At 32.4% G+C, this 12,750-nt stretch overlaps 1 protein-coding gene across 1 annotated transcript; it reads left to right on the plus strand.

The window, feature by feature from the left end:
* Positions 1-1,388: 1,388 nt before the first annotated feature.
* On the plus strand, positions 1,389-6,690 carry LOC145073348 (uncharacterized). Its single transcript, XM_079019899.1, has 5 exons — positions 1,389-1,614; positions 1,806-1,953; positions 5,418-5,644; positions 5,732-5,989; positions 6,092-6,690. The coding sequence occupies exons 1-5, from the start codon at positions 1,573-1,575 to the stop codon at positions 6,401-6,403; spliced, it is 987 nt and encodes a 328-aa protein (XP_078876025.1). The 5' UTR covers positions 1,389-1,572; the 3' UTR covers positions 6,404-6,690.
* Positions 6,691-12,750: the final 6,060 nt, after the last annotated feature.

A 12,750-nucleotide genomic window follows, 5' to 3' on the forward strand; every position in this document is an offset into this window, starting at 1 on the left:
GAGGTGTTAATGCGGCTTCTGATCCTTCTAGAATACCCTGACTTGGCCTCCACGAAGTCAACGACGGTCAACCATTTGACCGGATCCGTCAAACCGGCTTGGTGCAAAGTGCGCCTAAATCACGCCATTTCGCGCACTCGCAGCGTCGGCTAGTGCTAGGCTAGGCACGCGGGCTTGGCCCATTCCTTTGATCCACTAAAGCCTTTGAAGATTTACCAAGGGAATAGTCTTATAAACCCACAAAAGTTTCTTCCCCCACCAATGTGGGATACAAAGGAAATTGCCAACTTGCAATTCATTTATATATAAAGTTCCAACAATATCTACATTGGGATACAATGTATTTCTTGGTTTGGATATTTTTTCTTGGTCCTTTAAACGTCAAGGGGTCGTTTCTAGATCTAGTGTAGAAGGAGTATTTTGACGTTGCCAACTTGTTGCATAGACATTGGATTTGCAACCTCCTTCATGAACTTCATCAAGCGGTCATCACCACCACGATTGTTTATTGTGATAATGGTAGCGGCATTTGTCTTTCCTCCAATCTGTTTTAAAATTCACAAACCAAACATATTAAGATCGATAATCATTTTGTACATGATAGAGTTATAATGGGTCAAGTGTGGGTGTTACATGTCCCTTCATCATCTTTATGTAGACAATTTTCCCAATGGACTACCTTCCATATTATTTCTTAATATCTAGTTTTGAATGTTCGGATCTCTCATGTCGGTTGGGGGTGTATTATTATTGTGTATTTTGTTTTTTCTATCTTTGTATTCTCCCTAGTAGTCTCGGACCTAGTAAACCCACAATATAAAAAAAATGTTGTTTAATGAGAAAGAGAAGATCAAAAAAATATGATCAATGCTAAGGTATCATTTACAATCTATACATATTCACTGTGGTGGTATTTTGACTTATTTATCTCTTTATATGTGACATTGTCCTATCTAATGGAGAGCGTTACCTTTTATCAATAATAGAGCCTGAAAGTTTGGTTATAGTGTTTATTTTATTGAAGAAAGTCAGAAACAATTTCTCTTTAGATAATGAATTTATATTAAAACTTTCACACATCATTATCATTATTGACTATATATACGCGTATGACCAACTTTGCTCTCTGTATTGCTTACTTTTATAACGGTTGACTCCTTGAAGCCATTGGTTAATGGTTCATTTTCGCGCATATAATTTATCATCCAATTCACCAATACTGTTTTATATAGAATACGAAAATATATAATATTATGCCATTTGTTGCATCAACCCATATATAAATCACTAATGATAAATAAGGCATTCTGAAAGACTACATTAAGATGTGAAAATTAAACACACAAATTGATGCTATAATATCACACAACAAACGTGATATCGATTTAGACTTCCACTTGAGAGTTAAAACTTAAAAGCATTTAAAATAACAAAAGTTTGAACTATTTACTGTTCAGCGAATAATATCGAACCCACAGAACTTTTTCGATCCTATAAAAATCATTCCTTAACCCATACTCGATTCATAGCTCTTCTTATTCCGAGAGATCCGGTTCAAGCAATAGTCACACCATGGTTAAAGCAATTAGGGTTTATGAACACGGTGGACCTGAGGTGACTTTCTTCATCGATCCTTTTGTAAAATAGTAGAAACTGATGATCAGACCATGTGGTTTAATTCCACCATTGTTACATCTGGTTATATTCTGCATGCTCTGAATTCAAAAACATGTTTGCTATATATCGATATTCAATGAAATCAATTAGTTTGGTTTGTTTATATATTAATGCAAAAACTGTTACAGGTTATGAAATGGGAGGATGTGGATATAGGAGAACCGAAAAGTGGAGAAATCAAAGTGAAAAACAAGGCGATTGGAGTAAACTATTTGGATGTTTATATGCGTAGAGGTTTAATCCCTGGTTTATGTCCTCCACTGACTTTCACACCAGGTGCTTATTTTAACTTTTAATTCTTCGAATAATTCTTTCGTATGATCTTATTACAAACTTATGCGATGATCATGCATGATTTTAATTGTTATACTAATTGAAAACTAAAAAGAACTATAAAATTGTGTAAGTATTGAAAACTGAAAAGAACTATAAAATCAAAACAGCAGAAGATGGAGCCATGGAGGAGTGGTTGTGTTCATGGCAGTGGGTTATAAATTAATTATTCTTGAATTTTCATTATATCTTTTTTTATTTACATGAAACATTTTGTTTTCGTTAAATTTAATGTAAATGATTATTTCCTTTTTTTAAACAATAAATCTAGTTTTCTCCTATAATCATTTGACAAAGAAATTAATTCTGTAAGGCGTGAATCACGCAAAAAGTGTAATTATCATTACATTCATTCTATTTAAATAATGATTTTTGGTTGAATCGTTCTTAATTTATTTTTTATATTATATATAATGCATTATATCTAAAATTTACATAATTAGAAACAAACTCTAACTTGAACGTTCCGGTTGTCTTACTGTCTCGTAAGCATTAGGTAAGAAAATGATAAAAGTTATATAATCCTCCTTAATAAATAAAGGGTTTTTTTTGCTACTTGTCATTTGCTCATGAGTTTTGACACTTATCATTTTGTGGTATTTTTGAAAGAAATATTATCCACTTGTCAATTTTTGATTTGTTTCAATTTTTAAAATCAAAGTCATATACTATATATATAAAGTATTATATATATATATATATATATATATATATATATATATATATATATATATATAAATTGCAATAAATATATGTCTTCGTTTCTTATTTTAAAGTTATACATTAAAAAATATTAAAATTTTACACTTTAATATTTAATTCTTTTTTAAATTAACCCGTGTAATACACGGGTCTCACACCTAGTTAATAAATAATATTGTTAACACCTTCGAATAATACTATCAGATCATCCGTTATACCTAGCAAATATCACATATGTGGTGGGTGTCACATCAGCACCACATTACACTACCACTAACATGGGATACCTACCACTAACAAACCACTCCACATCATTATTTTAATTTTTTTTTAATTCAAAAATACAATAAAATTATATTTTTTTAATTCAAAAATACAATAAAAATTGCATTTTTTTTAATTAAAATCATTCATTTTTTTAAAACTAGTTTTTCATTAATTATAAAAATAAAATTACAACTTCAAACTACATTACTTAGTTAATCTAGAAAAAAAACATTACATTAATTAAAAAAACAAACAAATATACATATAAAAAACCTAATCGTCATTCATACTACGTTGGTACAAATGTTCCGCGACATCTTCTCGAAGATTGAAACAAGTTTCACTATTATGAATTTCAACAACTCGCTCTAAAAACGCGTTCGTTCCAGGTATGAACTCATCAATTGGAACGACAACGTCGTTCGGATCATATGTGCAAATCGCTAGACCTTCATCTTCAATAATCATATTATGCATTATAATACATGCTAGGACCATTCGTTTAATTCTTTCTTTATCCCAGAGTCGTGTAGCATATTTCACTACATGTCATGTCTGATTAAGGACTCCAAATGTCCTCTCGATATCATTTCTCGCCGATTCCTGTTTTTTTGTAAACAACTTTGCCTTTTCACTTCGAGGAACCGAGTATCCCTTCATCAATGTAGAATAATTCGGGTATATCCCATCACCAAGGTAGTCACCGTATTTGTACGCGTGCCCGTTCACCGTGAACATCATATCAGGTGCTTTGCCGGTCCAAATATCGTTGAAAAGTGGAGACTGGCCAAGAACATTAAGGTCTTTGTTAGACCCCGCTACTCCAAAAAAGGCATGCCATATCCACAAATCTTGAGATGCAACAGCTTCTAGGATGATAGTTGGTTCACCTATATCTCCTCGAGTGAACTGACCACGCCATGCATTTGGACATTTTTCCCAAGCCACATGCGTACAATCTAGACTGCCAAGCATACCCGGAAATCCATGCCTCTCCTCATGAGCCGAATATAATCTCTCGATATCACGGTGAGTAGTTTTGCGCAAATATTCTTTGTGAAAAACCTCATAAACACATGCAGAAAACCAATCTACACATTCAACTGCGGTCGTCTCGGATACTTTCAAGTACTCGTCAAATGCATCGAATGATATACCGTATCCCAAATACCTAAGTGCAGCCGCACATTTTTGTATACTACTAAAACCCATTCTTCCTCTAGCGTCGGGTTTTTGTTTGAAAAAATCATAACGAGATTCTAAAGCATTACTAATACGTAAAAATATAGCCTTATTCAAACGGAAACGACGTTCGAAGGAGTCGTTATTATAAAGACAATTATCAGCAACGTAATCACGTACCAATAAGTCGTGTGCAGCTTGGCGATCACGATTGACGACCGCCCTTGTACGAGCTACATTTGAACTTTCTTCATCGTGAATGTGTTGCACAACATTGAAGAATGTCTCGACGAATTCTACGTCGTCATCCGAGTCAACACTTTTTAAAAATTCCATATGTATTGTGGAATGGAATCCATGTGTATGTGTTTTGTGGTTTTAGAGAATAGAATGGGGTTTAAATCTTGGTATAATAGAAGTTTTATTCATAATTAGTAAATTGAGTTTGAAAAAAAACGGCCAAAATAGCCGTTCAACGGCCAAAAAACCGAACACCCAATCAAATTTCTCGTTTGAATCCGTCGTCGGGAACACGAAGAAGTACGACCACGTCCGACCACGGAATGTCGGGGTGGTGTGCACGATCCGTGCTCGTGGCCAACTAGACCACGATTCCATTCGTGGTATGTATACCACAAGGCCTTACTTAATAAACTGTTTTATTTTAAAATAATCAAAAACTGTTAGCTTTTTATAGAAAAAAAAAAGTTGAATTAAACTTAATATATTTTAAACGCTCATAGTTATGCTTTGGAAAAAGTAAAAGGTCTCTACTAATGAGCACATGTGCTTCTCTAAGAGCATTAAGTATGGATCATGTTATAACACCAAGTTCATATGTCACCTCATCTATAACACCACCATAACACCAAGGGGGAAATGGTGTTCCCCATGTTATAACATGTTAAGAAGTAGAGAGAGAAAGAAATAAAATGATTTGATTGGTTGATAAAGGCAACAACCAATTAAACTTCTCGCTTCTTGTGCTCGTCACAACAAGATATGCCATAACATCCTCTTAACAAGAAGGAGGGGTGGTGTTCATCTTGTTATGACTAGGTTATGAGGTGCCACATCAACAAAAATTGCACTTCTCGTTGCCCATACCGTATACTCTAAAAAGCAACAATTGCATTATTTGTGTATTTAATTAATTAATCTATTGTCGCGTATATATTTGTATACAATTTTTTTTCAATCATCTACGATGAAAAAAAATATGGTTGAAATTTAGCGAATGTGCCGTTAATATTTAGGTATGGAGGCAGCCGGAGTTGTAATAAGCCTTGGTCCTGACGTCACTACATGTAAAGTTGGAGATTATGTGGCTTACGCTGGCTTTCCTGTCTGCGCTTACACCGAAGAAATGATACTTCCTGCAGATAGAGTCGTACCAGTTCCTCCTTCAATTGATCCTATTGTAGCAGCTGCTGTGCTTTTTAAGGGACTCACAGCTCAAGTTCTGGTTCGCAGTTGTTTTCAGGTGGTCGAATTTTGCTTTTAGATGCGAATAAAATGTCATTGGCAATCTATATATAATGTGACTCAGTATAGTAAATTTTGAAAATAGATTGGACCCGAGCACACGATCCTTGTCCATGCAGCTGCGGGTGGAGTCGGGTCATTGGTGTGTCAATGGGCAAACGTGTTGGGTGCAACCGTGATTGGAACCGTTTCAAATGAAGTGAAAGCGGTGCAAGCTAAGGAAGATGGATGCCACCATGTCATTATCTACAAACAAGAAAACATTGTTGATCGTGTTATGGAGATCACATCAGGAAAAGGAGTTGATATTGCCTATGATTCTGTTGGGAAAGACACATTTGAGGTAATAATTTATAATTTTAATTAAAGGGTTAAATATACAAGAAACAACAATGTATCTTAACTATTGGTTTGTTTATTATAATATCATACTTTCTTTTTGAAGAAATCGGTGGCATGCTTAAGATTTCGTGGATACATGGTTTCATTTGGGTTTGCATCGGGCTCACCCGAGCCTGTGAAATTCAGTTTGTTTTCGGATAAATGTTTGCACTTCACAATTCCATCCATGATGCTTTACACAAAAGCACGAGAAAACCTCCTTGCAGCTTCGCAGGAACTATTTGATAATGTTGCAAAAGGAGTTTTACATGTTCGAGCAAATCACAAGTACCCTTTATCGCAAGTGGCTCAAGCTCATTTGGACCTTGAGGATCGGAAAACAACCGGGTCCATTGTTTTGATACCCGATAACTGATATCTATATGTTGTTTAAGCAAATCAACATAGTTCGTCCAAGAGTGTAGTTTCATTTGGTTGGTTGTATGCATGAGTCGATATTGCACGAATTTTAACTAATAAATAAGTTCTAGGTTTAGTCTTATTCATCATCTTTTTTTATCTATAATTCGTACATGTTGATTGCATGTGGTGGTATGTTGGCTTATTTGGTCTCTTGTGTGTCATTTACTCATTTTGTACCATGTAACAGAGAGCGTTACCCTCTACCAATAATGGATTTGTCTTTTTACGAACAATTAATAATGAATCCTGAAATTTTGAATAAAGTTTTTATTTTCTGGAAAAAAAGTTCTCTTTAGAGTTTACATAATGATTATATATATATATATATATATATATATATATATATATATATATATATATATATATTACTTTTGTAAAAATTAAAAGATTTGTAAAAATTTGTTAATTTACAAAGCTAGATGTTTTCGCTGTAAGTTTATGTTCTACTAGGCGAATGTTCGCACCTTGTGCAGAAACACTAGGGGTGTAAGTGAGTCGAGCTATCCGTGAGCTACTCGGGATCAACTCGTTAAAAGCTCGACTCGAGATCAAATTAAACGAGCCTGAGCCGAGCTCGAGCCTAAATATGAGGCTCATTTATTAAACGAGCTCGAGCCGAGCTTCAGTTAGTGGGCTCGTGAGCCTAAACGAGCTTAAACGAGCCTATATATATATATATATATATATATATATATACACACACACACACATGCATACATTCATACACACACTAACACACACACACACACACACATATATATATATATATATATATATGTATACATGGAGGCTCATTTAGGATCGATTAGGCTCGCGAGCCCACTGAATTGTTCACGAGCCGAGCCCGAGCTTCATTTTAAGGCTCGAATCGAGCTCAAGCTCGAGCTCGAGCTTCCTCAAAATTAAACGAGCTGAGCTTGAGCTTGTTTAGGCTCGGGCTCGGCTCGGCTCGGCTCGTTTACACCCCTAAGAAACACATATATAGTTGAAGTCTTCACAAATATATGTTTTGTATAAGAGACATACCAACCAATTCAGCTTCAGCATCAGAAAAGGAGCAAGCTCAAAGAGTTTGGCAGTTGACAAGTTGCCAAGCTCTGGTGGAATCAGTCTGAAACGTGTGAAGGTATGTATGGAATGGAATTAGACAAATCAGTAAGAAAAACAAAAAACAAAACAAGGATAAAAGATTTTAATCAAAAAAATACCAATCAAAATATGGCAAAAGATTGATACATTAAGTAGGCTCAAGTCCAAAATTCAAATCACATAATTCCTTGGAAATCAAAACAAATCCAATATAATAAACCCATGAATAACCCATTCACCAAATATGGTAATTGATTAGTAGCATGCTAGTAAATGTAATTTCATCAAGGTTAGTGTTTTTGTACATCATGTCAATAAAGAGAGTTAATGCATCAGAGACTGTAGAACCTTGACACCAACATGTGATCATAGTAGTCCATGAGATCACGTCTCTTTTCGGCATTTCATCAAATAGCTTATGTGCATCAGTCAAGTCTGCCCCAAACAGACGGTGAAAGTCATGTTCCCCACAATGCAGAAAACATCACAAAAAAATTAAAACATAGAATAAAAATTATCTTACCTATAACGTGTTCAAGATCAATGATTACTAAGTTATGTTCGAGCAACGTCGTTTGTAAAGCATGACTTAAGGCGGCCATTTTGTGTGTATATATATATATATATATAGATAGATAGATAGATAGAGAGAGAGAGAGAGAGAGAGAGTTAGGTTCAAATGTTTTTAGCAAGTATTGTGTGCCTAAATGCACCAATGAGAATTCAGGAATTAATAAATCATTAAATAAATTAAAATGGGTATAATGGTAAACATGGTTTATCTAATTATGGTAAAAGAATATTTCAATTAATCTCTCCTTAATTAGTTAAACCCTACCAAACTAACATCCCTTTATCAGTCGGCCGTCGATCACAAAATCATCTCGTCTCAAAATCATTTCTCGAGAATTTCTTGTAGGAGAATGGAAGTTTTAATCGAAGATTTACGATGTAGAAGACAGTGGTGTATGGCAAGGAGCCACCCTTAAAGCGTTAAACCCGACAAGAAAACGAGTGGGGATGAGAGAACTTGGTGGTGGTCGATGATTCTACGGGTGTTTTGTTGTTGTTGATTTACAGCATCTCTGATGAGGGTGGTTTGGCAGTGAGGATCGACGGGAAGTAAAGGAAAGGGTCTCTGGTCTTTGACTGGCCGCAAGAGGTGTTATCATTCGTCGATCAAGGGGTGTTTGGCTCGTTTACCGGTCGTTGATCATCAATCAGGTAAAAAAAATTCTTTTTTTTTATTTGATGTTTAATAGAAATCATTGGGGTGTTTGGGTTTTCCTGGAAAATTGATATAATGAAGGGGATATGGGTTTGAGTTTTGAAGGAAATCCATGGGTGTTTTGATTGGGTGTTTGAGCTTTGGTGTTTTGACAGGGAAAATGAAGGATAAGCAATGAAGGTGTGATGTCCCATTTTCTTGATTGATTTGTCAAGAACAACACCGTGTTCTTGACTGGAACGTGATACTCAGAAGAAGAAATAAGGTAACTGGATGTTGCTTCTTTGGTGATTCATTGACTGTCAATCAAAAGGAAACACATGTTGAAACAGAATAAAAGTTAATTTAAAACTCAATCAGGTGTCTTATTTTCTTTATTGATTACAATATTCTATTATCTGAGATTTGATCAGTGTGCTTCGATTTTACTGCAATTGGATGGTTTTGTTAGGACCAAATTAACAGTTGCCCTAAAAGTGTTTGATGAAATGTCAAAGAGAAATATTACCGTATTGATTGCTCAACATGTCATGGCTTCAAATTGTATTCATGGTTAGTGATTGAATTTTTATCGAATGTTTATCGATTCTGCATATCATCTCCATTGTTCTACTGATTTATGCATTTTTCACTTTGATATTTTTCCAATAGAATCCATACGGTAACTGAATCTTGAATTCAAATTCTATCGGAATGGAATCTAGAATTCCAATTCTGTTGGAATGGAATATGGATATTTTTTATAGTTTTTATTCTCTTAGAAACTGAACACAGGAGGTATACCCTCCTGTGTAACTCATTTACTTTGCAAACTTTATTAATTAAAATGAACCATCATCTATGAACTTTTCATCCAATTGCCTTTTGATTTTGATTTTGAATCACGAATTCGAGTACTGTTGGAATGGAATATGGATTAATTGTTTTATTCTATTTAATGCACTAAAATTTTAATTATTTTGAAAATTGATTATGTTTTCCTTGTGAATTTAGGTTTTGAAGATGTTGTCATTAATGTGGAAAATGAAGAAAACATGGAGAACGATATTTGTATTCTGACACAATGTATTCTGCCAGAATTTATAAATTGTTTCTTAGCAATAATATTCTTTTAGAATAGAGTAGTGTTTTTGTTAGATTTTGATGGTTTTTTTCTTTTTTAACCATTTGTAGTTTTAATCTTTAAGAATAAATGTAATCATTAAACCATTATTAGTCATAATTTTTTTAGAATGATTGTAATAATTGTTTATAGTATTTTTCTTTACCGATGAATGTAAATAGTGATTCTTAAAAAATAAAATCCGTATTCTTTAGAAAATGTTATTCTTGATAATATGTTGTATAATTCTTTAAGCATGTTTAATATAAAAAATATATTAAATGAAACAATATTCTGCAAGAATAAAACCGCAATATGTTTATTAGTTTATTGTTGACTTTTTTGTCATTCTGACATAATAAAATCGGTTGTTATTAAAAGTAATATTAAAATTTGAATTAGAATTAATTTAAAAAATTCAGATTTTTTAAAAATAAGGGAATTAATGATCCCTTAAAATCCGAAAATTTCCTTTTTTAAAATAGGTTAATTGACCAAAATACCCTTTTGCTGAAATTTGTGTGATTATAGGATACATGATACCCTATTGTAATATCATAGACCCTCAGATCATGATTGTTGATTCTATTCATCCGATGGTCCAGAATTGTGCATTCTGGCACACAATAGTTACTAGAAACAATATAACCTAACCATATATATATATATATATATATATATATATATATATATATATATATATACACTAGCCGTTTACTCACGCCAAGCGACGGGTGTGAATAGTTTGTTTCACTGATTTGTTTTCTTTGGTGAACATTGATTAGTTTTAATTGAAGGATTATTTTGTTTTAGAAAATATATTATATTAAAAATTAGATGCAATGTATTAACAAATGTCAGTAAGCATTAGCTTCAATTCACCGATTCATTTTCTTTCCGACGTTAAGTGTATTTTTTAATGTGCTCGTCGTGTTTGTATATGTTGGATAGACGTTTTCATATGTTTTATCTATTATTTTGAAAGTAGATAATTTTCTAATTCACGATAATGTATTTGAAAAAAACTTCGTTTGTAAATTTAGAGGAAAAAACATAGTTAATGTTATGTTATTATTTTGTTAAAAAAATAAACCTATGTCGTTATTTAATTTTTAATATAATTAAAAAAACGTTTGTTGTTATTTAATTTTTAATATAATTAAAAAATGTATGTAGTTTTATTTGAAAAAAAAAAATAACAAATTTTTAGAGATTAACCATTAAATACTTTTAAAATTAAAAAAAAAGTTACACTCCATCTACCGAATTTTTAATTACCTTATAACATCTTATATAATATATGCATATAATGATTTAATGTTTTAAATTTAAAATAATTTCAGTTTATATTGCATATGATATGTACATTAATTTTTTTATAGATTCAATTTTATTAGATAATTTAATTTTAGTTTATCATCACGTCAACTATTTTAGTATAATAATTTTGTGATCATTTTAATTGTAAAAAGATAAACGATGATTGTGAACCAGCGATTAAGTTTGTCAAATTAAAACGAAAGTTATTGTTTGCAACTGTTCATGTTTTGATTTTATTATTATGTATATAATGACTAGTTTGTTGTGAGATCATGAGTTATATGCAATTTCAACCTTTTAAAGGTTAGTTTCTATTTTTCTTTTATTGAGAAATATTTTATTTAATCGTATAAATAAAAGTAAATGAAATTTTATATACTAAAAAAATAAATAGAATTTTATGTACTTATAATGGAATGCGTGCAAATATTAAACGGGAAATTCTAAAATATTAGAATGTATACGATCATTAAACTAAAATGGATCCAGAGAGATTTTATGAACCTTTTAATCTTCCAATTTTGCAAATAACTTGATGTTATGTTTTTTTAGCATTACAGATGAGAAATGTTTTTTTTTTCTTATAAAAATGATATTTACCCACCCAATTTTCAACAACAAAAGCAAAGGGAATAGAATATGGACAAAAAAACAACAGCTAGAGATAGCTACATAAACAATTTTCATCTCATTTAACAACATTTGTAGATATGGGTAAGTAACCTCCAGCACATGCACCAATCCCTAATCAGGAGCTCTTCTTGGCTCTTTTCTAACGGAGAACACAAAAACATGTATCACTTCTTCTCAAGGTTGCTTGACAAATAACCTATAAATCAGTCCAAAGAAAGATTATGAACATTACAAAAGTATCGGTCCACAAATAAGTTTAATAGGAATTAATAAAACTTCAACTCCACTGCTATGTTATAAACAACATTTATTTAGTGTCATGTATGCATAAACAAAAAGCATACCTGCAATGGTATCTCACCAGCATCCATTGCATAAATATGGTGAAATGAGGTTTGAACAGTAAAAGTATCTACTACAATCAAATTGAGGATTAGAATGGAAAGAAGAAACAGGTCGTTATGCAGTCAATAGACAACAAAATAGGGCATTAGAGAACCATGACAAATCTACATGAAACCTTAAATCCAACAAACACAATATCAATAAACAATATATGTGATTAAGGAGAATGAAGAGACAATGAGACTCCCATTCTGTGAACCTTATACATATAATACTTAGAAGTGAAAACATTTTCATGCATCCTTTCTTTATATAATCTCACTACTGCTCCATGGTTTCCCCTAAAATACCAATTGTCTAATCTTATATGTTTGTGTTTTGTTGCTTGTGTGGCATATCATTTGTTAGTATGTACCAATACACAATATTTAAAAAAAAAAAAACATACCAATACAAATCTACAAACCATGTGGTCTGCTAACTGGTTCAAGTTCTTCAACTATGACATTGTTCCCTTTTTAACCTGCATAAAGAACAGGGGAAATTGACTTAAATTTGTGAAGTCTTATATAAACTCGATTAA

This window comes from Lactuca serriola, chromosome 9, assembly GCF_051521515.1.
Source record: "Lactuca serriola cultivar US96UC23 chromosome 9, Lser_US96UC23_V15, whole genome shotgun sequence".
NCBI classification, from domain to species: domain Eukaryota; kingdom Viridiplantae; phylum Streptophyta; class Magnoliopsida; order Asterales; family Asteraceae; genus Lactuca; species Lactuca serriola.